General features: G+C 37.1%; 5 protein-coding genes across 5 annotated transcripts in view; 2 read left to right on the forward strand and 3 right to left on the reverse strand.

The window, feature by feature from the left end:
- Positions 1–3,677: 3,677 nt before the first annotated feature.
- On the reverse strand, positions 3,678–6,756 carry LOC140760188 (cyclin-D2-1-like). The gene is made up of 6 exons (XM_073097034.1): positions 6,333–6,756; positions 6,171–6,257; positions 5,473–5,568; positions 5,146–5,347; positions 4,696–4,826; positions 3,678–4,578 (listed from the first exon to the last, which is right to left on the reverse strand). The coding sequence occupies exons 1-6, from the start codon at positions 6,549–6,551 to the stop codon at positions 4,387–4,389; spliced, it is 927 nt and encodes a 308-aa protein (XP_072953135.1). The 5' UTR covers positions 6,552–6,756; the 3' UTR covers positions 3,678–4,386.
- A 1,810-nt stretch (positions 6,757–8,566) lies between these two features.
- On the reverse strand, positions 8,567–11,140 carry LOC140760591 (uncharacterized). The gene is made up of 7 exons (XM_073097614.1): positions 10,696–11,140; positions 10,540–10,619; positions 10,359–10,457; positions 10,177–10,275; positions 9,998–10,096; positions 9,815–9,913; positions 8,567–8,878 (listed from the first exon to the last, which is right to left on the reverse strand). The coding sequence occupies exons 1-7, from the start codon at positions 11,054–11,056 to the stop codon at positions 8,774–8,776; spliced, it is 942 nt and encodes a 313-aa protein (XP_072953715.1). The 5' UTR covers positions 11,057–11,140; the 3' UTR covers positions 8,567–8,773.
- Positions 11,141–11,249: 109 nt separating this feature from the next.
- Positions 11,250–13,794, forward strand: LOC140760592 (uncharacterized). Its single transcript, XM_073097615.1, has 3 exons — positions 11,250–11,574; positions 12,274–12,441; positions 13,370–13,794. Exons 1-3 carry the CDS (start codon positions 11,313–11,315, stop codon positions 13,597–13,599), a joined length of 660 nt encoding a protein of 219 aa, XP_072953716.1. The 5' UTR covers positions 11,250–11,312; the 3' UTR covers positions 13,600–13,794.
- A 331-nt stretch (positions 13,795–14,125) lies between these two features.
- On the reverse strand, positions 14,126–16,078 carry LOC140760180 (LIM domain-containing protein WLIM1-like). The gene is made up of 5 exons (XM_073097024.1): positions 15,765–16,078; positions 15,124–15,220; positions 15,011–15,054; positions 14,782–14,871; positions 14,126–14,667 (listed from the first exon to the last, which is right to left on the reverse strand). Exons 1-5 carry the CDS (start codon positions 15,900–15,902, stop codon positions 14,347–14,349), a joined length of 690 nt encoding a protein of 229 aa, XP_072953125.1. The 5' UTR covers positions 15,903–16,078; the 3' UTR covers positions 14,126–14,346.
- A 618-nt stretch (positions 16,079–16,696) lies between these two features.
- The window catches only part of LOC140759856 (nuclear-pore anchor), a 29,662-nt gene continuing 19,095 nt past the window's right edge, over positions 16,697–27,263 (forward strand). Inside the window, exons 1-12 of the mRNA XM_073096521.1 lie at positions 16,697–17,268; positions 17,363–17,509; positions 18,259–18,357; positions 19,303–19,431; positions 19,522–19,614; positions 19,719–19,784; positions 21,247–21,336; positions 21,455–21,532; positions 22,199–22,323; positions 24,139–24,259; positions 24,408–24,500; positions 26,695–26,743. Of these exons, the coding sequence (XP_072952622.1) occupies positions 16,963–17,268; positions 17,363–17,509; positions 18,259–18,357; positions 19,303–19,431; positions 19,522–19,614; positions 19,719–19,784; positions 21,247–21,336; positions 21,455–21,532; positions 22,199–22,323; positions 24,139–24,259; positions 24,408–24,500; positions 26,695–26,743 (1,396 nt within the window). The 5' untranslated portion in view covers positions 16,697–16,962. The remainder of the gene's footprint in view (positions 17,269–17,362; positions 17,510–18,258; positions 18,358–19,302; positions 19,432–19,521; positions 19,615–19,718; positions 19,785–21,246; positions 21,337–21,454; positions 21,533–22,198; positions 22,324–24,138; positions 24,260–24,407; positions 24,501–26,694; positions 26,744–27,263) is intronic.

Raw genomic sequence — 27,263 nt, forward strand, 5'->3', positions numbered from 1 at the left:
CTACGCTTTGGTACTTGTGGAGTCTCAGGTTTCTGCAAAGATGACATGCTCTCAGAAAGCAAAAGAAAAAAGCCAATTGATTTGAAGAAAAATATATAGTCTAATTCTTATGACGTGTGTGTCAATTAAATGCTGATATTAACACTTGGAGAAACTTAAATCATCCTGTCATGTCACAATTGTGATGGATATATATACTTACATCTCTCCTGAGTAATTAAAAAACTCTTCTGCTATAGAATAATTAACTCTAATTTCTTCAAGAGCCTTCCTGTAATGGACCACAAAAGAAGGTGATATTATTCCTGATTAAGTCTTATTAAGTAGCACTTGAGACTACTGGTGTTATCATTTGCAGCATGATATCAAACACCCAATTCCCATCTATTAAAGTCAACAATTATGAAACCATAATAAATGCTGATAAAATAGACAAAAGGTAGTCGAATTAAGTTAGTGGCCATTCCCCAGGAACCAGATCAGTTATAAGGCCAAATTAAAATCTTAGATTAAGTAAAAAGTGATGATTATTGGTGCAGTTTGGATTAGATGAGATATTATCCTTGACCTAAACCACATTAGCATGTTAAAAATCATGATTAGGAACCAGCAACTTCACTAATGATAGAATTCTCCTGGGCTGCTTCTCTTATTAGAACCCATTCTTATATTGGGCTGGGCTTCTACAAAGCCCAAAAGACATAAAACTAATAAAAAAAAGATCATCTTAGAGGAGGTTAATATCAAATCCAGACCCCCTCAATTGTATATTTATTAAGCCATTTTTTCTTAATAATTTTAACCATCACAAAATTTGAAGTCATCAAACAGGTCCTTCCCTAAAATTATAGTAGAAACTTATTAGATGTTTAATAGATAACATTTTTTTAAGACCAAAATATCCTCTTCCTCAACCTCTTGTCCTACTCCTCCTTCTCTTTGGTGCACAGTAATAAAAATGAATTAATCCATGCACATATCTTTCTCCAATCAAAAGGCATGGCTTCCTTCTAAATGTGATGTACTCTTAGGTGATCCTTTCTCTAAGCAGCAAATAATGAGAGGTACACTATGATTCCAATAGTACTTGCACACTTTTGAGACTTCTATCAAAGAACTCGCATCTTAAAATTTCTTTATATTTTGCCTCTTACCAGTACTCAGGACACTTTGTGACTTTAAGTGTCATATATATATCTATATGAATATTGTACTGGGAATCTAGAGAGGTTGGTCTCTTTGCATCACCAGCAGTAGAGATACAATGTAATAGTTGCAACTTTTCTTTTCTCTTTTTTCCTTTATTATTTTTTTTTTCCTTTCCCCTCCTGAACCCCTTCTTCCCCACAGCCATCAAAGTGTCTTTTGCATAGGGAAAAAGAGAGGAAAGTAGCAGAAAAAGGAGAGATCATGGGTTTCACAAGTAGATGGGTGGTATGGTGGTGACTAGCACTGATGATTGAACGCATGACTTTTACTTCCACTACTTCAACATTAGAAATATTTGTGTTATAACACTTATGCTAACTCGCTAGCTAATCTAAAAGTTTAATACCAACCAAACACAATTATTTTGATCGAAAAAGAAGACAGCAGATTGTACATTTCTTTTCATTCAGAGGCTATAAGTAATACTAGAGGATAGTTCAGGAGATGCCCAAGTAATTGAACCTAAATGAAGAGAGGATATATAGATATATATTATAGCATGCTACCCAAATGGATGAAGCATCTTCCTATGTGCTGAATAGTATCCTCCAAAGCAACAACTGTCCTGGGGATCAAAAAGTGATGTACTGCATCCCATTTGCATAAAAGAAACACCATTCATCTCCAAATATTCCACTATGATGCCAACTTTTGACTCCATTATATACAAAGGGACCCTACGGCTTCAACTACAACAACACCAATATGAGCTTTAAATCTTACAACCAAAAGATCTGAGACATGCCCAGATGATCAACTCGTGCTATGATCAGGCTAATTAAATGGGAACTTTGAGAGGGATAGAGATCTAGGTGAGGATAAAGAGAGGGTGAGATAGATATGATGTGGATGATAAAAGGATCATTGGCTTTTGGGCTTATTCATAGGATTCCTTTATCACCTGGAGATGGGAGACAGTGCAAAGGAGATGTAGTGGGAGATGGAGATCTGGGAGATAAGGCTAAGCTTTTATACGTGGGATAACAGTTAATTTAAAGCAAATCAAAAGCAAACTATTTCTGGGAGATTCAGATTCTCTCTGTTACCAACTTTCTAGTTAGCTAGGAATGCTTTGCATGCCCATGCACTACATCCTGCTTATGGATACTAATCAAATCAACAAGATGCATAGCAAAATATATAATAGAAATCTTTATTCATATATATTGTATTATAACACAATTAAATAGGGATCAGATGAGCTTGTAAGATTTAAACTCACAGTGCAGTATGTATTAAAGTATAGATTATGAGCTCTATATACTAACAAGTACGTGACTCACTTAGGTGTATTATTTGGACATGTTGGAAGCCGTATATATACGCGTCCGCTGATATATGGAAGCGTCCCTTGTGGTGTACTCACACGGGAAGTGTCCGTTTTAGTCAAAGACTCGAAGCCAAACGACTAAAACAAGGCAACGGTAAAAGCTGACCTCCCATCCTTGTCACGTGACCCACATGATTCCTCTGCATTTTTTTAATTTTGTCTAAATTATTGGGGATAATTACAGTTTGCTCCTCCTAAATTATTACCATTTCTATTTACCCATTACTAGTTCAAATAGTTGTGTAATTAATTTAAATTTATATTAGTAAAATTTAGAATCTACTGTCTGAATGCTTAGCATAATAAAGTTAAGTAAACAGGTCAGATGGTCCCTTCAGTAGAGGATAATTTTGAGGGTATTTTATCAAAATGATGCACGTCTTTTCTTATATTTCTGTTTTGGATTTTTTGTCTTTTAGAAATATTCAAAAGTTCACTGAAATTGACAAAAAAGTACGACATATTCATTTTATTTTACGAGTAAGTCCTTTTAAGAAGGTATACCTGATGCAGTATTAGTGATAGTTAACTAGAGAAAATATGGGGAACATGATATAAGAACTTAAAATTGGAGTACCAATTGTAAATTCGCAGAAGTATAAGAGGTGAAATGTAAATTTATACAAGAATTAAAACACAAAATCAAACAGTCATCCGAGTGTCAAACATAGTGCCAGAGCTCCAATTGACACGGACGAAAGACTGGTCGTCTGTCTTGTCATATTGCCAGCTTGGGATATATATTGTTCATTGTCTCCTTCTTCCCCCTGGATAACATCACCTAATGCAGTTGTCCATACATTAGTGAAGCATTTAATCAAACAGTTGTCGTACAACGCCCGAAAGCACCATTGCTGTCTCGTATATTCTTATCTCTATCGAGAGTGGCATCTTTGTCACACCCTACCCATCTCTTTCATGATTTGTTTACAAACCTAATGCTCCGAAATCTATACCTCCTTTGTGTGTGTGTGTATATATATAGATAGATAGATAGATTCTTGAGCTAGATACGGAGCATTAGGATGCACTAAAATTAACTTAATATTCAAGAATGCACATCAGCTGGCAAGTTAAGGTATCAAAGCAAGTTGGCAATAAGCCAATAGAGATGCAAAACTGATCTCATCAAGAAAAGTTGGCACTAACAAATGTATGAATGTCATTTTATTGATGAAGTCAAAACAATACAAGTATTCTCCAAAAAGGCCACCAAAAGCCTTTTGTTACAAAGAGAGACAGCCATTTCTTTAGGCTATTAAAGCCTGGAGTTTGATGAATAATACCACTCCAAGCTTTTGCAATTTACATGCATGTGCAAGCAAACACATGCATGATGACACTCCTAAATCACGCCAACTAAAGATAACAAAAATTAAATAGAGAAGATTTCCACCAAGCAAATCTTCCACAAGAGATGAAGAAAATTTTTGGAGACTCTGAGAGGGCCCTTGACCTACTGCTGGGAGGCGTATGGAACATCTTGATCCCCACATTTACAACCCACTTGAATGCAGGAAAAAGAAAAAAGAAAAAAGAAAAAAAGAAAAGAAAAGACCCACCATCACATCTCCTTCATTCATTCAGCATTCAATGCTTCTTTTGATTTGAATAGTCCCACACACTCTGCACAGACAAAGCATAGCAGCATCCCCCACCCTTGGGAATCTGCACATCTGGTGCCAATTGCCATGCCATCATCATCATCATCATCATCATCATCATCATGGCTTATATCAATATCAAAGCCCCCACTAAAATTAAAGAACTTCAGATAAGATGGAAAACAAATGAAAAAATCATCTTGGACACAACCCCACTGTACTAGACTCTCTAAAACTCTCTACTCAAATGCATTTGCTACTTATCTTCCTTCTCTTGGATGGAGGAGGACGAGAAGAGTTGGATGAGATCCCTGAACCCAAGTTAGATGTGGATGTCACTACTCTGAGCTCGGAAAGGATCATTGGATGCTTCCTCTGAGTGCCACCAACTTTAGCTACTCGTTGCATTAGTTGGTAGCAATTGGTGATTCCTTCCTGTGATCAAAAGAGAGGTAGAGAGAGAGACAGAGAGAGTGCGTGTGAGAGAGGAAGAGGGAGGAGGGAGAAAAGGCAAACTCGGGTCAATGGTGATGTGTGAATTTGATTGCTTACCTCTGTCAGCCCAGTGCACCATGAGACTGCTACCCCAGGAGCAATAGATGCCAGAGTTGGTGTCTTCTCTGCAGCACATAGTATTGCAGCAGCTGCCATTATTGATGGGCAGTGATCCAAGAAACCAATATCTGTCACATTATACTATATTCCTTCAGCTTGATATATCTAAAATGCAAAGAGTACCCAAAAAAGAAAATATATGACCTTTACAATTAAATTTGGATCATTTTTATTAGCATTTCAGATCTAATCTAATCGAGTTATACATCACCAGATCACTACTGCTTGTGTAAGAATTCCTTGTTTACTATCTATGAGTTCCGTACAAATGACCAAGTAAATCTCAAAATGTTCTTAGAAAAACATTGAAATTTAGAATTAATGAAACACAAGTCATTTTCTTTAAGAATATAAAGAATGATAGGTGGAGATAAAATCAAACAATACCATGGATTGCAGCTAAAATAAATTGGGTAGCTCTTGAGACAAGAGCTCTTGCATGTCCTCCGGAGGAATCAACCTTGTATGCAAAGAAATCAATAAAAGTAAATGGCGTCACAGATCGAAGCCTCCAATCCAATGCAGTGAGGAGAAGGAGCTCCATCCTCCTTATTGTTCTTGGCTCAAAAACAAATCTACTACCCTCAACCTAGTCATAGTTTACAATTTTACATTAGCTTGATACAAAATTTTCTCTTTTATTTTATTATTCAAGTATAGTATGAAGAAATAAAAAGTAGTAATAAGACTTAAAAGTAAGAGAATATTAATTGCCTGTAGATCCAAAAGAGATGGGACCAAGGTTTCCTCCATCTTGGCAGCTAGTGATAGGCAGGCCACGGATAACAGTTGCAATGCCCATTCATTTGCCTGTTATAAATAATAATAATAAATATAGATATGAAACTTTATTCAAATTTGTCACAAGTGTCCATATAGCATGATAAATGTATCATTCAAATACATCAAAAAATGGAGAGAATAAATTACAAGATCAAAGAGGTTAATATGCATGATTCCCCGTACGTATAAAGATTCACTGATGTACTATATGACTATATAGATAGCTTTATAGTACAATACATATAATACCACATTTGCCTTACATAACATTATAATATTAATAGGTTACTAGGATGAATGGTTTTAGAATTTAGGGTTTAAGGTATAAAATTTCTTAGAATAATTTCACTAAGACTATCCACACGGATGATGGTCTCCTAATTATTTTATACTCACTAACCTTCTAAACTATGAAAAATTAAAAGGAAAAAATATATCTTTATCCTCAAATTTCCTCTTTTTTTTTCCATAAAATAAAAGTAAAATAATAGAGGGTTTTAAAATTGATTAGGTGAGATTCACTTGATATATTTTGAAGGAATATTGTATAAGTTCTAGATACAATTATCTCAAAATTCTTTTTAAAAACGGATATGTAAAATAAAAAATATGTATAAAAAAATGCTTACCGGTAAACAGTGGGAGTAGAGAAACCGATCCATATAATTAACGGCGAGATAAGCGGTTAATGGAAGGAAACGGAAGTACGAGTGCACCTAAAAACCAAAATAATTAGCAAGAGCAAGATAGCGATAGCGAGTAATGCCAATCTAGCACGCGCCGTCCCTCACCTCAAGGATCCAGGCGACGGAATCGGCCCGGGCGAGCGGGTCGAGCAGCCGAGCCCGGAATCGCTCCGGGTAATCGAACCCGGGCGAGTACTCGCCCTCCGCGGCCACCAACTCGGCGATCGGCGGCTGGTCGGACTCGTCCGGCAGCTCGGCTTCGGTAACGTAGCCGGCGGAGTCCTCCTCTAGCGCCGCCGCGTCCTCGCCGCACAAGAGGTCCATCCTCCCCACACACCCCCCTAATCCGACCCCCGCCCTCTTCGCTTTCCCATCACCGCGGAGCACCGGTCCCCGGCCTATGCTCGCCAAATCGCTCTAGAGAGAGTGGAATGGAGTAGTGGGTGGGATGGATGGATGGATGAAGGGATGGAAGGAGGGAGGAATTGGGCGTGGGCGTAGTACTGCTTTGGTTTACGAAGTGGGTGCTTATAATATTAGCAGTAGTGATGAGGTTGAGGTATACAGTAGGGAGGATGGGTTATTAACGGTGACGTGGCGCGCGAAGCGCTTTGAGATTGGCGTCGATGAGTTTGATTCGCCAGGGTTGGAGGAATGCGTTTGGAGGGTGGTGGGATTTGGATTTGGATTTGGATTTACTTCGTTGGGTTTGTCTGGTCGAACCCACTTGCTAGATCGGACTGGACTGGACTAGACTACACGATGCCTTGATCTCCTGCAGTCTTGGATGTAGGGATTACTTTCCTCACTCGGCAGATCAATCCACGGGGTTATTGGTTGAACCGGTACTTCACCTGTCCAATCGCTGAATTTTTAATAATATTTAGATAATACATACATAGTTCCAAATAGTTTTAAAATTTTAAAATTATTTATTTAAGCAGTATAATTATATGTATAGCTCTCAAAACATATGTTATTTGTATAGATACTTTTTTTTGTTATTTCTTAAGCTAAGTCATTTAATAGAAAAATGATAAAAATACCCCTAAGGAATTTTTTTAAGGACATATGCGAAAAAAAAAATTAAAATATAAATATAATTAAATATTTTAAAAATGTTAGGTAACTTTGTAAAAAATAATTGACTTACTTATTTGTAAAAAAGAAAGAAAAAAGGCGATACAACCGTGGGTTCAATTATTTATCCGATGGGTAAGAAAATCGAATTCGTTTGACGATCAATTGAATGATTCACTAGTCTAATCGTCCGGTTCGGGTAAGTATGAGTCAAACTTGTTAGATCTCAACTCAGACCAAGTCCACGGCCAAGTACGTCTCTGCTGCTCCTCTGAATTATGTGACAGGTGCCATTAAAAGGAACCATGGCTGATCTGAGTCTTTAAGACCAGGCTCAGGCTCAGGCTCAGACCCAAATTGGCACAAATATTTATCCGGTCCAACCTGACACTATTGACCCAGTCAATTCTGACACATATCTAGATTTTGGACTGGGAGATTCGGGATCCCAAGGTTAAACTCCAACGTAAGAATGATAGTAACTAACTCATTGCACCACTTTGATCAGATTGGAGATTGGTCCAGTAGAGATTTGCAAATGTTAGCAGACACCATCCAAGAATGGTCCATTTTAAATTTTTGGTCTCTTGTGGCCAAACTTTTTAAACAAATAATTCCTTGCCATCTGCACTGTTTAGATCCATGCTCTCTCTCTCTCTCTCTCTCTCTCTCTCTCTCTCGCAGAAATCTGGGTGCAGTTGTTTTGCTCCTCTGCCAACCTTTGTCTTGTTTCAACTGGAAGACTGGAACAAAATTATTAATAAAGGACTGGGATTAAATAGTAAGAAAGGAGCAAGTGGTGGAAGGAAATGGGGGACTAATAAAAGTTTGGTGGGTTCGATCTACCACGTGAAGTCTCTTTACTCCATTCTTTTGGAGGCTCTCTTTGTTGGTGGTGATGTTTTTGGCAACTTCGATGGTAACTTCTCATCTCTGTGCCTCTGTGGAAGATTCTACCAGCAGCTGGGATGCCATTAGTCTTCAGGTTTACCAATGGGCTCTAAGTTTACAAACATGGGCTAAGATCTTACCTCTCGAAGTTGTGATATTGGGCCTCACTCCTCAACAGTTAAGAGAGATAGAGAAAGATATAAGCATATATCGAATAGTTGTCATTGCAAATGGCACTGTGTAAAGGATTTGTGGCTCCAAATTATGAGTATTTCCAGGCAGATCACTTAACACAATTGTTGCGTTTTACCACACTGCGAAAAAAGCTAACTACTCAGCAATCCATTCTCACTTGTGTTAAAAGAAAAGAACAAAAAACTTCGCCGCTGGAATAACAGGGTTAGCATGTCCAACATTTAAATTTTCATGAGTTTGTTACAATTTGATAGCATTTCTGGACAGAATCCAGACTTGATTTATCAGCCGACCTTGCAAGAATGTAAAGAAAGTAATATAGGCAAGTGATATACAAATTGTCGCTTCTATCTCTAAATCTAAGGTGTTAGTGGTTGGTTTCAAAGAGCCCTGTCGGCCGGAACAAGTTTTACCAGCTTTGCTAGATCATATGACTTGAAATCTTTCCCATAACATAAGCTGAGATCCAATGGTGTCCTCCCATCCTGTAATGCATATTAAACAATGAATTATCATGACAGGCAACACAGCAATCTGACAGTTCAGCAATTATCTGATTCGCAACAGCTATTTGAGATACCAAAAAGAAGCTTCAATTTTCCAAAAGAAGTTTTGAGTATCACAGAAGAAAATAATGATAGATGAGGAAACATATCTTCAGTCATTGAATAAATGCAATAGAAAACACTCACACGAAAACAAATATCTATTTTATTGATGATGCATGCGGCTTTTTTGACACTTGAAGCTTCTGTTATAAACTGCTAATCATAACTTTTAACTACTCTACTGCATTTCTGAGATAAACTCACAAATGCACTCATGTGGTTCAACTTGCTACTTCAAGTCGTGGACAACAACTAGAGGAATCACAGATTTGCATTACTAACAGCTCTAGTACGTAAAGCAGTTGATACAACTTGAGATTCCAGTACCTAGACGATTTACTTTTTGGTTTTGCTGTCGTTGTTATGCCTTTCAGTAAATTCATTCCATGAGAAGAACATGAGAGGCACAAGAACTCTTCTGATATATTGGTAATCTAACACTCAAACCAGAATTTCAGCTAACAATGTTTTCTTCAAGTTCAAATATATATTAATAGTTGCTCTGAAGTTCAACTCAAATGTTTCATGTTGGGTTTTATGCATAGATGTCTGGAGCAAAAGCATATATATTACTGAGTTGATCAAAATTCAAAAGAGAAGGTGACACACTCAAGCAGAAGCGACCGCCACAAAATCAGACAGTCAGAAAAATAAACAACTAGACTACCAATCAGAAGTTAGGAGAACCAGAAAATTATATGGGGTTCAGGATGCTCTCAATTGTCAAAGATAAATACATTCATCTAATCATCATTTTGAGTTTTTGACTGCACGAACAGCAATAGTCAATAAAATCAAGGTTTTAGTGGTTACCTTATTTCTTCTAGTTTTATCAGCACCATTTACTAACAACACCTTTGTTACGTCTCTACTTCTACTCTGTACTGCAACATGCAGTGGTGTCCAGCCATCCTGTATAATAATTGAAAATAAGAAGTAAAGCTACAGGGCCCATTACAGATTCACAAAATAATTCACATTTCACATGCCACTTACGTTATCTGCAACATTAACGTCAACTTTATACTTAATCAGTAACTTCACAGTTTGCATGGCTCCAACTTGAACTGCATAATGTAATGCTGTGGCGCCATCCTGCAACAAGGCTAATCATTGCAATCTACATCTCATTTTGAAGAACACCAAGAAATTATACAGAAGAATAACTTGCTCACTCTATCTCTGACATGAGGATTTGCACCTTTCCTTAAAAGATGGCTAATAACAGCCTCCTTTTTCCCAATCACTGCCTTATGAAGGGGAGCGAAACCATCCTGTGTCAGCAAAGCTAGTTAGTAATAATATCCAAATTCACAAAAAAGTGTTGGTAGAACTATATATTGGATTCGAGACATACTTTGTCAACAGAATCAATACCAGTGCCATTCTCCAGCAATTTGTCCATGAAAGGTATCTGCCCCGACAGTGCAAAACTATGAAGAGGATTCCACTTCAACTGCATCAAATCCCACATCACAACACTAAAAATTCAAACTTTGTTAGAATAAGGAAGGTTAAACAATGTTTACTGGCTTAACTGTTGATGTTTTGCTCAGATCAGGGGTCCCATTCTGATCCAAGATGGCCTTTTCTTCCGGTGTTAAGAGCAGCTCAACCTCTGCATAAAAAAGTTCACAGGTAAAGGAAAGATAATATTCTATTAATACGCAAAAATGTCTGTTTGTTCGCAAAACCTTTGACGAGGTCCTCCTCGTAATGGGCTGTCGTGGATTTGGCGACATGAGTAATGAAACGACTAGATTCTCTCGGGTCTCGTCGTCTTATTCCCTCCTCTTCCACCACCTCCTCCTCCTCCTCCTCTTCTGGACCAGACCCTTCGTACTCGCCGTCGTCCGGGTCTTCCCAAAACCCTTCGGATTCCCATTCGGAGCGGGTGGAAAAGGTGAGCGTCGTCGAATTCGGTGCAAGGGGACGAAGCTTTTGAAAGGGAAGAACGGATGGGTACCGGAGAAGGAGGGAAGTGGGGCTTCGTGGAGCTCGGAGGTGGAAGAGGAAGAGGGAGGGATGAGGGGATAAGGAGGTTCCTACCGTCATTTCCCTTCGCGCCGATCGAACGGAGACTGGAAAGAACCCTCGACTCGGTCTGCGAGTTAGGAAAACGGATCCGGTTTAAATCCAATAGACTTACAACTATACTCACTTTTAGTAAGCTTGAATCGTCCGGGTCGGATCCTAGTTAGATCCGATATCCGCAATTCCAGAGCCAATAAAGCGGCGACCATTTCCTCCGAAACGCAGGAAAGCTCGATTCTTCTCAGCTTATGCTATGATCGGAGAAGAGCAATAAAAGATGATACGAAGAAGCCTTCGCCATTTCCTCTATGCAGCGAGAGGAGCGAACTCTTCTCGCTTCTCTCCACCTCGAGCTCTCTCTCGATCCATCTCTGCCTTTCCTCGGGGTCGCTCGAGCTCGAGCTCCGCTGCCTCCGACGTGGCTGGAGAGGCCATCGTCTTCGGTGAGACTCCTCCTCCTCCTAAGATCGCCACCGTCCCCACCCTCCTCCAGCCACGTGTCCTCATCTACGACGGCGTTTGCCATCTCTGCCACCGAGGTCTTCCTCTACCTCGTTTCTTTGCCGCAAATACATGCTTTTGTGATGCTGGTGAAAAAGAAAACACCCAAATGGGGGCTTTTGTTTTTCTGGTTTTTATGTTTCCATTTATTTTTACATCTCTTATAGGATGATACAGTACTTTCGATTTAGTAACTGGTGGGTATTGGCATCATACAAATCTCATCTTATGCGTTAAGTGAAAGGATAATATATGTCGTAATCCAGGTGCATTCGTTGTTCATTAGGCATTGCTTACTTGTTTTACTAACACTTGATTTATGCTTTTATTTTATTGGTTTCTTTGTTGGATTTCTTCAGTTATTTATATGTATAATCAAAATCATACGATCAATTGGGTTAGTAATCTTACCAGTTTCATGCTTTATGTGATTGAGAGTTCTCCATGTTGCTTTTCTGCCTAGAAAGTTGATTTCCTCGTTTGTTCCTGTAGCATAATCTGTCGTATGTCTCGCAAGTACTTCGATATTTGAATCCTGGGTACGTCTTCATGTAAATGGTGCATATTTTCTCAAGACTGCATGCAAGATAACCAGGTTGCAGCTTGGGTTTGGTATTTGTTTGCTTCTAAATCATGTTTTATGATCATCTATCTCTCTTCCTAACAATTAGGGTCAGAATTCCCATGTCTTCGTTGTGTAACTTCAAAATTCTTGGTTGGAATCACCTGTCCTGCAGGGGTGAAGTGGGTGATCAAAGCTGACAAGTATGAAAAGATTAAGTTTTGCTGCCTCCAATCTAAGGCTGCTGAACCGTACCTAAGATTGGTGGGTGTTGATCGAGAAGACGTATTGCGACGTGTTCTCTTCATCGAAGGACCTGAAGCGTACTATGAAGGTTCCACAGGTTAGTATAATTTTTGTTCTGTGACATTGTGAACAAAATCAAGCAAGCATCATTCATGGATCTCCTATGTGAAATTTCATCCTATATTAAGTATTAGGGATTTAGTTCTTTCCTTCTTCAGCATTGCCAAAATATTTCGTATTGTTATATATTGATTTTACTATTTAAATTTGGTGATCGCTATTTGCATTGAAATGGTCTTCTATTTTGTATCTTTGCCTAGTCATGAAATGTGAAAACCTTACCATTGCATTCTCTATCTAGCATTCATGTCTATAGGAAAATTTGGAAGTTATTTCAAGTATCATTTTTCAAGCTTGTATGCATGTTTCCGGCACATTCTGCAGAGTTATTGTTTTTGCATTACAGGTAGTATGTAGGGAAAAGTGGTAAAACCTCATATTGTGAGAATTCATGGACACTAAAAGAACATTTTTGAATCAATTTTTTGTTGTGCTAAATCTATGGATTTGAGGTCAACCAGGCTTCTTGGTCCAACTTTTCCTCTTTGTCCACCCTCTGTCGTCAACCACCCTAAACAAGAAGATTGAGCTACTTGAATCCAATAGTGAGACGTCAAGACCATCCAAGATTCTTGACACAAGTGATCATCTGCTTCTGCAGATGTCAAGTTTCTTCGGTCTGTTTATTTCCTCTAGAGTAAGTGGCAGAGTCTGATTCTACTAAAAAGATTTTTTTTTAATTGCTAAATATATAGCTTCTTCCTGCAACTGAATGGAGAGCTCAGATCACTTTTTTTTCCATTAATTTGTCACGTAAGCAATCATTTCTTAAGATATCAGTGCTATCTTGATATACCATAAATGTACACATATAATGAGAACTTCCGTAGGATCTTTATTTGGCTCTTTTTGTAAGAAATTTGTCAATGTTTCTAACACTAATTCTTGTGATTGATCTGAGATAGCTGCTCTGAAAGTTGCATCATATTTGTCATTTCCCTACTCCGCGTTGAGCTCTTTGCTGATTATTCCTGTGCCGGCGAGGGATGCTATCTATGACTATATTGCAAAACATCGTTACAATTGGTTTGGGAAAGAAGATCAGTGTATTGTCATGCGAGACAAGGAACTTCTTGAGCGTTTTATAGACAGGGATGAATTGCTGGGAGATAAGGATGGCAGCCAATTCTTTTGATTCTTTGTTCATTTGCCTTTGAAAAGGTGCTGCAGATCAGGCATCTTAGTAATCTACCTCAGAAATTTGTGATCTGAAAACTACTCAAAGCCTTTTGGTTTCATTCCAATGGTGACATGTATTTAATGGAATATCAGCAACAGCAAATAGATTCAAAATATACATATATATACACATCTTTTTTAATCATCATATGTGTTTTCCATTTGATTTGAGTTTAAGTTGGCTTGTGAAATTTTAGTCCTGTGGCTTTATAGAGTGGAAATCTGTCTGATGAATAACATGAGGAAATAGGAAACACATAGGCAGGTCTAGGCTTTGGAATAAGAAACCTCTTCTCAGTTAAAGATATAATGCTTATTGGCATTATTGTAGACTTTGTACTGGATAAGTCCTGGCTGATAATGTTAATTAGAATCGAACTAATTCCGTGGAGAAGCTAATGTCATATTCGGTATTCCACCATTAAAGTTGTTCTGTTTTGATTCCATGAACAAGAGTAAAATTAGTATTAACATGCCATCTCTTCTCTACTCACAAAATACTCAGTAAGCTTATTGTCTAAGAAGCAAATACAACAATCAACTTTTCAGTTTCACAACCCAAATAATATTACACAAAAATCCAAGCAATCAATTTGGTCATCAAATGTTACACTACTACCAACTTATATCACTACTACAATTGGCAGCATCCAACCACAAAAGAAAGAATAACTCAGCACATCAAATGAACTCATGAAAATACTCAAGCACTTTCAGCACTGCCATTTGCTAATGGTTTATCAATGGCTGTATCATCTGGTGAGGGCTTCTTAGTTGTTGTCTCATCCACTAACTGGTCCTCAGTGGCTCCACCATTTGCTAGTGGCTTCTCAGTTGCCACTTTTACTTCTCCATTTCTCTCGTCGAGCTGACTGAAATCTCCTTTCACCATAAATAACTGATAGTGATGGTGTTTGCAATATAGCTTGCTTTCATGGGTTACATAGTTAGATGGTGTGATCACACAACCTCCGTGATGGCACTTGAAGCATGGTCTGTGGTACGAGGTGCCATCAACAGCAACCTGAGAAGATTAAATGAAGTGAAACTTTGAAACATTTGTCGACATATTAGGTTATATTTTCCATTAAGTACTTCAATTGCATTAACTATTAAAAGCAACCGAAATTATGCAGACCTTTTCTATAGGGTACACCGTCTTCTTGCACACCACGCACTTGTCTTGAGTACCGGTAAACATACTACAAACTCGGCTATTAGATTGGCCCTGTATAATAGCAGCATGACATTGCTTAAAAACAAATATATTCTGAATGACTTCCAAGTATCACATATATCTTACTTAATGATTAAGGATGAATCCTAGTAGTAGGGGAAACTGCAGATATCAAATATTTAGAGAATACCTCATCTCCATTGGCTCGCTCTGCTCTCACAGCTTTGGTAGCACCTACATTTACCAAATCTTTATAAGAATTATATACATCAAACAAGTGTTGATTATAAGCACGTTATCTACCTTCAAAACTTTTCTCCAAACTGCCAGTCATCTTAAATAGCTGGTCATAGTGAGGTTTGCAGTATAGAACACCCTCAATGGAGCTATAATTGCTGAACTGCATGATCAAGCATCAGAAACAACTCCATGTCACTTATTATAATTATGTATCCAAGTTCAGACAGATATGATTAGCTTGACCCACAATATTTGTCACTAATGTGTTTTGAGATGACATTTAGCATTTGAGTTAAGTTTGAGCTCTTAATAATACAAGATCCAGAGTTGTCCAACATAGTTTTTTCTTGTTCTTAGATCAAAGTATCTTCTTTTCCCTTTGTGTACCTAAAATCACATGAGACATAAAACACACTGAAATGTCTATACATGCAGTAGAACGTTATATTCTTAAAAACTGAAAGCATTAAAGCAGTTGTTTACTTGTAATCCACCCATAAGGTCCTCCTTGACTACATCAGAAAAGATTTGTCCTTTTGAGAATAAAGAATAAAATTTTCAACAGATTCACCACCAACAAAGAGATCCCTGAGATCCAACACATCATAAAGTAAAATTTCGCCCCATAGTAGTCTCGCAATAAAGGCCCAGAAGCGACTAAAAATTGCCCATATAGAATCAAAGAAACAAGAAGAAAAATTCACCTGGAGCGTTGCCTTGCAGTGATGACATCGAAAGCAAGCCTTGTGATAGACTTTATTATCGGCGGTGAGCTGATCCATCACATACACCGTCTTCTCGCACGCCTTGCACTTCTGGGTCGTTCCCCCATACGTCGCCATCTCTCCCTCCCTCCCTCTCTCTCACCGATAACAATACTAAGATAGCAGAGTAGAACAGAGAAGAGAAAAGAGATGGATCAAAAATTGGTCAAAGACAACGAGAGAGCACAGCTAAGGATTCAGAAAAGTAACGGCAGCACGAGGGAGGAGTTAGTGGTGGGACTCCGCCAGTTTATAGTGGGATAAGAAAGGAGTTATGCCTATTCTTTGTTCTTATTCTAGTATTCTTTATCCCCGACCCACTTTATCCAGCGCGCGAGGCCACCTTGCACAGGCGCTTTACTAGCTTGCACGTTTGCCTGCATACATGGTGGATGACGGCTCCAATCCACCGTTGATCACGGCATTGAGATTCGTGAGCGGGAGAGAGGATGGCGAGATGGGGGTGTTTTGGGTGGCCACTCAGCCATGTGGGTTGTTTTATTAGTTCTCATTAGTTGGCCTTATCAAATCCTACGCAATATTCTTTTTTACTATTATTATTATTATTATTTAGCTGTATAAATATATATAATGCTATACAGTACAGATACATATAGATTAGATGAATCCGTACAATACCGATCACAGTGAATTCAAATAACATATATATATATATATATATATATATATATATATAATGCTCTACTGAAAAATTCAGTATATATTACCTCTAATGTATGTCGGGCTGGGCCGGGACTAAATGGGGGCCATATCGAAGCCCGACAAGTTCCAAACTCCTCTAGAATGGGCGGGCAAACCTCTGTAGTGTAAAACACCAATCTTCGCCCATCCATCTCATCCGCGCCGTCCACTGACCCCTTCATCGTCTCTAATCACGGCTCTCGTGTTTCGATCAAAGCAATTGAAGCCATCGTCACTCTTTTTGGCCATCGCGCACCGCCCTCTCCATATTATTTCGATCCTCGCTCTTCCACTCCTCGTCGCTCTTGCACCATTCGAAAACCTAGGGTTCCTCGTCTTCTCGCGTATCACGAAAAATCTGAGGTTCGTCGTCTGTTTCCTCGTTTCGTATCCCTAGGGTTTCCCCCGTACCCGATCGCCGCCGGCTTCCCCGGCGATGCCGCTCTTCTTGACGGAGGAGGAATTCCGCCTCCTCGCCCATGACGCCTCCGCGGTTGCGGAGCGGGCGGACGCCGCCATCCGCGACCTTCGGCGGCAGCTCGACACCGTGCGCGCCGAGGCTGACGCCGCTGCCATCGCCGCGGAGCAGACCTGCGCCCTCCTCGAGCAGCGCTTCGATTCTCTCTCCGATGATTTCGACCGTGTCCAGTCTGAGAACGCGCAGCTCGCTGCCTCTGTCGACCAGCGGGTTGCCGAGCTCGCCGAGGCCCAGGCCGAGAAGCACCAGCTCCATCTCAAGGCTGTAAGTTCTCCATTTCCCTTTTGCCTTAATCTCTTATTCTTTTGATTCCAATTTCCTGATTCCTTCATTTTTTGGGGGCCTCGGGACACTGCAGATTGGGAAGGACGGAGAGATCGAGAGGTTCATGTTGGAGGTGTCAGAACTCCAGAAGTCCAAGCGGCAATCGTTGGAGTTGATAGAGCAGCGGGATGCTGAGATCCGGGAGAAGAATGTTACAATACAAAGCTATCTCGATAAGATTGTGAGTTTGATTCGAACTCTATTCTGTGTCCGGTTTGCAAGATGCGGTCATCTCCATCTTAATCACATAACGGGGATGGTGTTATGGGGGGAGGTTACCGAGAGTCTGCCATTATATCTTAAGACAAAAGAATCGATGGAATACTTAGAAGTCATGCTACTTCAATTTTAGTGAGGCTGGTATATTCCTACGGTTGTGCTGGTTAGCCTTGAAAGTACTATAAGCGGGATCCAATCTTTACCCAAACTTCTTGTTTGATTAACGTATCTCTGATATTTAGGATGAATAGATTCCTGCAGCCGTCTTTTCAGTCTGATTCGATTCAATGATCAACTGCTTATGAAATATAAGTTTCATATCCAATCTTACAGATATACCAACAGCTTTAATTTTTGTGGCTGGCGGATTGAATCTGTTCAATATGTAGAGATGCGTAGAGTTATTTTAGTCAAATCTGTCAAAGTTGTTGCTAAAGAATATTGCTAACAGTTCCAACTCCCAAGATTCTCTGTTATTTTATCTTTATAATTGCATTCTGTATTGCAATTTTTGCTTCTATTTGAACTATTGATACATGGACATTAGTGGTGGTTGTATCATGCACTAGTTGTATATGCTAGATACCACTCTGTTTTGGTCATCAGAGTTTTAATTGCTGTTAGCTTACATAAAAAGCATTTAGTTTCATCTCAATGTAGTTGAGATTGCATGGATAAAATTTGATGGTCATCCTTATTTTTTCCTGATAGGTGAATTTGACAGATAATGCTACTGCAAAGGAGGTTAGGTTGCATGAGATCGAAACAGAGTTGACTCGTTGTAATGCTACATGTAACCGTACTACTCAGGTACTTATGTAGCAATTTTGATGAATTGAAGAAGAATTTTAATTTGTATGCAGTACACAAGATTGGCAATTTCTTTGTCTTATATACATAATTTTTTTCAGTTAAACCTTGGCTTGCCTTAACTGTTACAATGAGCTAACTTTATGAGATTCTCTTGATGGGATCTGACTTGAGTTTACCTATCAAGTGTTGGACACCTTTTAAGTCAATTTTTAAATTTTTTATTGAATATTATGCAAAAACTTCAAGTAACATATAGTTTGAAAAGGGCAAATTACTTGAATAAGAGAATACTGGTTCTTAACTGGTCTAGATTGAGAAACAAGTTGTCATTAAATGCTGATTAACTTATTCGAAACTTGCAGTTGTCTTGGCTGCTTTGCTTTTCTAATTGATAATATCTAAAATATTAGAACTTTTCTCCCTAATTACGGTTATGAGATAATTGCGTGAGGGTTGAGAAACACACATCAAATTCAGATCAACCTAATCTGATTTGACATTAATTTATTTTGAATATTTTCTAATACATTGTTCTTTTAAGCAGGCCTCTAGAGGGGCCATATTTTACTTACTCTTTTATGAATTTGTTGCATATCTTGCTCTAGCTTTGTATGGTGTAGTGTATGCTGGGAGTCTGCAAAGGTCCTGATACAGGAATCTCAACTCCCTCAGCTTTGAAGACTTATTTTCCTTTTATGTGTATGCCAATTGGTAATAGTGCTGTTACTTCATTTGTTCAGAGTTCATGTGATCCACCTCATGTTAGGGTGGGAATCTGTTAAATTTTATCATAGCTTATTAATTTGTGCTCCTATCCTTGTTTTATATTAATTTGCTTTTTTTTTAAAAAAAATTTATTCCATTGTTTTCCCCTTTCTCCTTCCTGCGTTGTGTATGATAATGATGTTTTATATTTTTCTGGATACAAATGTGCATGACTAGGAGACAGAATTGCTTCAGAAGCATAACTTTTGGCTTGAAGAAGAGCTAAATGCAAAAGTTAACAGTCTCTTTGAGCTGCGGAAATCAAATATGGATGCTGAGGCCAGTATGTCTGCCAAAATAGCTGATGTGAGTCTTCTTCTAATTTTCGTATTGGAGTTAATAATGAAGTGTGGTTAGACAGACAGTCAATTTTCTGACTTATGTATTGCCTTACAGCTTGAAAGAGAGATCAGTGCATCTTCTAGTTCTTTGAAACGAAGTAAAGAAAGAGTAGTTGAGCTAGAGAACAGAGTCTCCTCGTTGGAGAAGGTATTACATTCCTCTTAAATAAGTTATAACTTAGTTTCTCTAAGCATCTGAAGTTTGTTATTTGGTAAAGGAATTACTTATATTTATATTTTGGCCATTTGAAGGAGTTACTGGCATCAAAGGATTCTGCTGCTGCCGCAGAGCAGCAGTTAGGTGCTGAACTGTCAACTGTATGTATAATCCTTAAAAAAATATTACTGGGACTTCTATTACAAGCTTGACCTTCTTGTTTAGACTTTAATAGTATACTTTTGAATATTTATCTTCATCTTGTTGATTTCTGGTTGTAAAATTATGATAATTTATTTGTAAAATTACCATCTTCTCTTAATCTAAAGAGTAAAGACTATGAACATCATTCCTATTTTTGCATTGGAAACAAATATTCCTCGTCATTTTCCTAACTCTGTGTTTGGGAGCAAAATAAGTCGGGGATAAGTATTCTATCCTTGCTTATTCCCCAAGTGACCATTTTAGATAGGGGATAATCTATTCTGGAAATTGTTATCCCTCATTTTTTTTCTAGCTTTTATACAAGGTGCTATGGTATTATACCTCTTCTCCAACCCTTCATACCCAATGGCTACATAATATTTCTTGATTATTTCAATTAGATTATAATTTATATAATATATCCAATATTCTAGAGTATTAAATATTAATGTAATCTAATTGATTACACTTTTGCGTGTAGTTTCCTGTTGAATAAGTATATTTTGATAACTATATTAAATAATCCAGTTACTCATTGAAGTAATTTGTTATTTTGTTATACCATACTAATTTTACAATTGAGTTTTTTTACTATACCACGTAATACTATTAAATAATCTAACTATTAGTTAGATACTTATCTTATTTATTTGTTAAATAACTTACTAATAGGTATTTATATTAAATGATCTAACTCTCATTTTAATTTTTAATATTAAATAGTCTAATTATTAAATATTACATACTTTTTATTGGACACACTAACCATCATTTTTGAATCAAAGAAAATTCTTGGATAGAAAGGCAAACTTGACATTTTATTCTATTTTTTCTGTTTGTATTCCACTGTTCAAGCTACTATGCCCAAAAAAGAAAGAAGATATCCCTGTTATTATCACCTAGTTCCATTTTTTTTTGACAAAACAATCTTTGAATGCTATCTTACTTTATCTCCAGGTAGGGAATTAGCCTATTAGTCTGTATAGTCTAGGTGAGAGCATGGACAATTCAAATATGTTATGTGACAGTAATACATCCTGGGACCCAAGTTTTGAATAGCTTAGTTGGTCTACATTTTTTTAATGTTTAATTTAGTCTATTAGCCTTTTTTGTTTCTATTTTGTTCGCTATCACAGTCTTGCCGTCTTGGTTTTCTTTTCTATATAGGTGAGAATAGATGGTGGAGATTGGAGCATTCTATTTTTTACTATTTATTTGGAGTATAACATTGCCTTTCGCAATATTTGACACAGTTGTTTTTGATGCTTGTGTTAATCATAAAAATTCAGGCAGTTTGTGTTTGTCTCGTGCAATTGAGTGGTTGGTTTGTCTTACTTTTAAATATCATTTTCCATTATTCTGCTGAATTCTTCCTGTCTAATGCTATAGTCTCGTTCTCTCTTTCACATATCTTTAAAGGTTTCAAAGCTTGCGGAGCTTTACAAGGAGAGCTCTGAAGAATGGTCCAAAAAAGCTGGAGAGCTTGAGGGTGTTATTAAAGCATTAGAGGTGATACTCTTGTCTAATACTCCAAATTGGCACATGAAATCATTTTGAATCCTGTAACTGTAATTTCTTAGTAGAGGGTTGTTGATGCATCTTGTGATTCTATTTCTTGCCTAACCAGACACATCTGACTCAAGCTGAAAATGAGTCTAAGGAGAAACTTGAAAAAGAAGCTTCACTCCGGAAGGAACTTGAGAAGGTATGCACTTTATGTTCTTATGGTAACATTTTTGTAAATTCTTTTCTCGTTTGTGGTGTCTTCTTCTCTTCTGTTTCCTTTTTTTTTTTTCTTGATCTACATATCACGGGCTATTTCACACTTCTCAGGTCTATCAGTGAGGCATTGTTGTTTTGGTTTTTTTCTTTTTTTCCCCCTTGAAGTTTTGAGTCTTTTCCAATGTTCGAAAAAAAGATTGAGGTGGTACTATATTTTCGTTCCTTTTTTCACATATTTTTTATTTTGTTTTCCAACATTCAGTGCAAAGACCGCAGAAATTCCTGTAGCAGGAATATCATGTAGTGGTTCTATTTTTCTTGAATATCTTGAAGCAGACAAACAATAAGATTTTTTTTTCTTGATTATTAATGATTTGTCAACTTTTAGTTAGGTTTGTTAAAGTGGTATGTGATAGACTTGTTTAATTACATAGTTTTGTGTCTTCCATGTTGGACTATATGGAAGCTAGATAGCTTAGGAAAAGTAAATTTATATCATATTTTAAGACCCCGTCTTGGGCACAGTCACCTGCCATCTGTCATGTGCTATGAAACCCCTTGACAGCTATGTACCTGCTGCACACTTTTTAGAACCTTTGTTTTTTTCTTTGTGTTTCTTTATCTGATGTGGATAATTGTTGGTGTGCAGGAAGCTGCTGACTTGAAAGATAAACTAGAAAAATATGAAGCTGAAATGGAGAATTCAAGGAAGACTAGTGAATTTAGCATCCTTCCAATGACTAGCTTTCAAACTGACTCAAATATGAAAGAACTGTATGCTCCTAAGCTCCTTTTACCCTATTAATTATTTTATCAACTATATATATGTTTTCTTGATTTGTTTACCTTGGGAAGTAGCACTCTATAGGAACTGTGTTACCTAAGTTTGGGAAATAGTTTGAATAGTGATCAGTTTGGTAAATATTTTATATTTTAGTAATATTTTGGTCAAAAATATAGAGTGGCTCTGATTAAGGTCAGATTGAAATTAATTTCGAGCTTGGCTCTTTGATCAAGCTTGAATTGAAATAATTTTAATTCGAGCCAATTTCGAGCTTGGCACTTTGATGAAGCTTGAATTGAAATAGTTTTAATTCGAGCCAATTTCAAGCTTATTTCAAACTCGAGCCGAGCTCGAGTTTAAATGAGCTGTTCAACTAGTAATTTCAAGTCTTATTAATTCAAGTCATTTTTGAGCCTAAGCAAGCTTGAATTGATTTAGGCTTGAATCTAGCTTGAAATAAAACCTAATTCAACTTTAAAGATATAAATGTTACCAAAATATAAATTTTAAGCAATAAATATAATTGTGTTAGAAAACTACAAACAACCCCCCCTCCCCCAACCAACAAAAAAATATATTAATTATTAATATATATATTTTTGAGCATACTCGGGATCAAGCTTGGCTCAAATTTAATTTCGAGCCTAGCTTCAAGATCAAGCTTGGCTCAGCCTATTTTCGAGCTTGACCCAAGCTCAAGCCGGCTTAATTATTTTGACAGCCCTAAAAAACTCTAGAAATTTATATTGTGTGAAATAAATGTGGACATTCTAATGTTGTAGGATTAAAATGAAAATACGGGCTCTTAGAGTTCAGCTGATCATTTAATAGGAGTGTGCGGGATCAAATTATAACCTTTTGACAGGTGGGTTTGGGTCTATCTCTGTACATCATGATACCCTATAGTGACACTTTTTAGTCAATGCAGCTGTAGCAATTACACTTGACATTCATTCTATTTACTTTTCCTACCTTTTCTTTATGTTGCCTAATTTGGTGGATTTGACATTTTTAACTCCCTTTTGAATAGTGAATAATATTAAAGGTGATAAACTAAAGTTACTGATGTCACAGTGCCTTGTTATTTTCTCCTTGTCTGCATGATTTCACATGATTTAACTGGTGAATTGCCTGCCTGAGTGACATATGTTTCAATAGTTTGTAAGTTTGAAGTGTTAATTTTCTACAAAATATTGATTGAGTCTAACATGAGATGCCTCGATTTGTTTTATAGAAAAAAAAAATTCTATTGGGTGTTCGTATTGGTTTTCTATGGTTCTTGATTTTTTAAGTCATGGTTAAAGTGTTGGTGTCTATCATGGTTGAAATTGTTGCAATGATAGGTTATGGACAAGTATATCTTTTGCATTTCATGGAATTTATGTGGTCGTTGATATTGTAGTATCAAAGAAGAAAGAAAAGACTCAAAATTAATCCTTTGGACAATCTTTTTCTATCAAATCAGATGGGTTCTGACATTGTTATGCTGTTGTGATAAGTTTGACCATGCATTTCTGAAGTTTCTTGTCTGCAATGTTGCTTCCTAAATCAACTTTTCACAACATTGAAATGTATAGAATTGATGACGACTGGTTTGTCCGATTTCTTCTGCACCTAAAGTAGTTCATTAAAAGTTCCATTTATAGATAAGGTGAAATATATTTATATTATCTCATATTTTGCTGATAATACTCTTCATACTATTCCACTTTCCAATTTCGCTTCTAAGCCACATTGTCCCAGTTATTTGTAATAAAATATAGCAGTTCGTAAATTCTCCTTCTCTTTTGGGTTTAATTTTGCAGATTAATTTGCGAAACTGAGAGTACCAAGATAGATGGGAATGGACAGATTATTGTCCCTAAATTTCCCGTTGGTATTTCCGGGACTGCATTAGCTACTTCTCTTATTCGGGATGGTTGGAGTGTAAGACATCCTTTAATATCTCCCTCTCTCATACATACAAAATCACCCCATGCACATGTATCTTGTGCATATATGTGGATATCTATTTATGTTAATGTACTATAATTCCTTCACTGTTGATTATTTGTGTTATTTTGTTTCACTGCAGCTCACTAAAATGTATGAAAAATATCAAGAAGCTGCTGATGCTCTACGACATGAGAGGTGGGGCCGGAGGCACGCAGAAGCTGTTTTGGAAAGGGTACTGCTTTTCTCCTTGTGATTGTGGCTTCTTAATGTAAAATATAAGTGTGAATCTGAAATCAGAATTTTGAATTCTTGAATGTACAAAATATGTGTCATGATTTCTTGTTTCACTGTGAGATTGGGGTTCTTTGCTGATGGTTTGCGACTTAGAGATTCACCTTACATTCTTCCTTAATTATGGTTTGGGACTTGTTATTGGGTAGAAAATGTTGACTTATTCATTCATAGACCTTCGATAGTTTTTCTGATATATTGGTCAACCTTTTGAGGTTGGTCTTCTCCTTGTTATTCTGGTATTGAATGTCAATTAAATATGAAGCCTGATATGTATGCTTTCATGATGTGCTCATTGCTCTTTGTTCATATGGTAATCTCTGTTTTGCTTTTTTCATCCTTGTCAAATAGGTAATTGTTTAATTGTTGACAAGCTACATGAAAAATTAAGTTGAGTTGGAAATGTCGGTCCTATATCGCTGATTCTACCCTTCCTCTTTTTCATTTTATCAAGTTGAAGAAACTACTTATAGCAGTATTCTAAAGCATTCCATATAAAATTGTAAAAAATTTAGATGAGAAATCATTCATAAAATCATGATGTTAAAACTTCATGACTTTAGATGCTATTACTTCAACATGCTTGGTTCTTAGCAACAACCATTGTTCGAAGTATTGGCGATACTGATATGTATTAGTATCGGCTGTGTTATCGATTTGAAGTCGGGGTTGAAACCAGTTTTTTGTTGGTTTCTGTGCAGTATTAGTCTGATATCAGCTATATCAACCGATGCATATTAGTTATATCGGCTGTAAATACAACATTTGATTTTCCTTTTTATGCAAACTTTATGCGGATCACATAATTAGTTGGATCTAACTTGAACCCTACTCAGGATATCAATTATTGGTGTCGTAATTTGTCAAGCTCTAGGTTTTACACTTCCTTCCCACTTTTTTTCTCTTTTCTTCTTTTTGATTCTATTTTTTTTTTTGGTCTCATAATTTACTCCACCCTTTATACCTTTCCTTTTAAATACCTCTTACGATCACTTTGTACGAAAGTTGTGATACAACTAGGGCTGGACCAAGTTGTATCGAAAGGAATAAATTTTATTTAAAGAGTAAAACTTTCTGTTGGAATGCATTTGAACGTCAAGGACTCGCGTTCGAACGCGTCATTTGAATGCCTACATGCGTTTGCACATACAGAGAACATGTTTTGTGCATTCGAATATCTGCATGTATTTGTAAATACGGAGAATGAGTTTTGCCCTTTCAAATGGCCTCAGGCTTGTTCAAACGCGTCGCGGCGATGATGCATTGTTTTAGGGTTTCTTTAATTGTTCTGGTCAATTGGGTAGCCTCTAAGTATTGTGGAGTGCACCCAAGTTAGACTAGTTTTGAATGAATCTTCTTTCTTTTTTTCTCCTTTCCTCTCCTCTTTTCCTCCTCACGCCCTAACCTTCCCGTCGACCCCTAGCCGACGCTAGCTAGACCCTTCTTCTGTTGCCACCCTACTTCTTCTAGGAGCGATCCCTTCTCCCCCCTCGTTCTATCTCTTCACTAACTCGAACGCCTCTCTATCTCCAAGGTCATTCACCCCACCTTCACCTCTTTCCACCACCATTGAAGAGATTTTTCAATCCAAACACCCAACATAATCCCCTTTTTTAATCCAAGAACGTAGCAGGTTGTTTTTAGCCTTAAGTGCAAATGGTTTCCTACCAGCTATTTTTCGAGATGATGACAACAATGAGCACACATATTTATTGGATCCCTCAGGAATTAGATAGTATTCTTAGTATTTCCACTATTTGTATTATGTTCTTACTATCCTATGTGAGTAAACTAAATTTTATATCTTTTTATAAGCATTTGGGATTTTGTATGTTTTATATCATTTTTTAGAATATAAGTAATTAAAAAATAGTCCAAAACCGATATGGCTGATACATGTCCTTTTTTTAAATGATTGATATTGGTACCAATATTTAGAACCTTGGTAACAACACAATTAGCCAAACAATTGTTTTGGATACTAAACTATGCAATCTTTCTTTCTTCAAGATCTTTGTCAAGGTCTGAGATATAAAGAAAATAAAATTGTAATCTGATTTGTTTTGGCTGGTATATTTTTTTCTTGGGTTCCTCCTTGCCATTGGTAATTTCTTTTTTCCATTTCAAATTTGCAGGTTCTGCATGAAATAGAAGAGAAAGCTGAGCTCATTTTAGATGAACGAGGTAATCCCATCTTTTTCTCTATCTTGAAAATCACTTTAATTTCCCTTCCGGCCCCTGCATAGGTGGGAGCCTCATGCAATAGGATGCCTTTGTTTTTGAGAAACCAATCTACTTTTACATAAATCCAAAGCAAATTTCATTTCCTTGCCAATTGATGTCAAAATTCTATCTATTGTTTCTTCCATATGAATGCTGATCTGACACATGGTTGTTATCATACAGTGACTATTTTTCACTATATGATGGTTAAATTATTGTACTATTATTTACAATGCATGTTCTTAATTGGTTGATGTTGATGGATTCTACTTGTATAATAGGTAGACAATGTTTCAAATAGTAAATTAGCCCATTTATTTTTCTAGTTATATTTTGTCCTTATAGTTGGTTCATTTTCCTGCAAACTCCATTTCTGGTCTGTCTGAGAAGTTGGAATGTTCTTAGGGCAGTTAAACTTTTTTGGATTATGTTAATTATTTTTAATATTGATCTAGTTTGAGAATATGTTAAATTTTTGTTG

This window comes from Typha angustifolia, chromosome 5, assembly GCF_048772165.1.
Source record: "Typha angustifolia cultivar Huaian chromosome 5, ASM4877216v1, whole genome shotgun sequence".
In the NCBI taxonomy this organism is placed as follows: domain Eukaryota; kingdom Viridiplantae; phylum Streptophyta; class Magnoliopsida; order Poales; family Typhaceae; genus Typha; species Typha angustifolia.

What these genes read in the sequence shown, in the direction of transcription:
- LOC140760188 (XM_073097034.1), bottom strand. Translation starts at nt 6,551, where the DNA reads ATGGACCTCTTGTGCGGCGAGGACGCGGCGGCGCTAGAGGAGGACTCC. An exon ending in TCTACTCCCACTGTTTACCG is followed by an intron (nt 5,569 to 6,170) that starts GTAAGCATTTTT and finishes TATTTATAACAG; the next exon opens with GCAAATGAATGGGCATTGCA. An exon ending in CATCTCTTTTGGATCTACAG is followed by an intron (nt 5,348 to 5,472) that starts GCAATTAATATT and finishes AACTATGACTAG; the next exon opens with GTTGAGGGTAGTAGATTTGT.
- LOC140760591 (XM_073097614.1), bottom strand. Translation starts at nt 11,056, where the DNA reads ATGACGGTAGGAACCTCCTTATCCCCTCATCCCTCCCTCTTCCTCTTC. An exon ending in GTATTGATTCTGTTGACAAA is followed by an intron (nt 10,276 to 10,358) that starts GTATGTCTCGAA and finishes TTGCTGACACAG; the next exon opens with GATGGTTTCGCTCCCCTTCA. An exon ending in ACGTTAATGTTGCAGATAAC is followed by an intron (nt 9,914 to 9,997) that starts GTAAGTGGCATG and finishes ATTATTATACAG; the next exon opens with GATGGCTGGACACCACTGCA.
- LOC140760592 (XM_073097615.1), top strand. Translation starts at nt 11,313, where the DNA reads ATGATACGAAGAAGCCTTCGCCATTTCCTCTATGCAGCGAGAGGAGCG. An exon ending in TTGCCATCTCTGCCACCGAG is followed by an intron (nt 11,575 to 12,273) that starts GTCTTCCTCTAC and finishes CCTGTCCTGCAG; the next exon opens with GGGTGAAGTGGGTGATCAAA. An exon ending in GTACTATGAAGGTTCCACAG is followed by an intron (nt 12,442 to 13,369) that starts GTTAGTATAATT and finishes GATCTGAGATAG; the next exon opens with CTGCTCTGAAAGTTGCATCA.
- LOC140760180 (XM_073097024.1), bottom strand. Translation starts at nt 15,902, where the DNA reads ATGGCGACGTATGGGGGAACGACCCAGAAGTGCAAGGCGTGCGAGAAG. An exon ending in ACTGCAAGGCAACGCTCCAG is followed by an intron (nt 15,221 to 15,764) that starts GTGAATTTTTCT and finishes TTGATCATGCAG; the next exon opens with TTCAGCAATTATAGCTCCAT. An exon ending in CGGTGTACCCTATAGAAAAG is followed by an intron (nt 14,668 to 14,781) that starts GTCTGCATAATT and finishes TAATCTTCTCAG; the next exon opens with GTTGCTGTTGATGGCACCTC.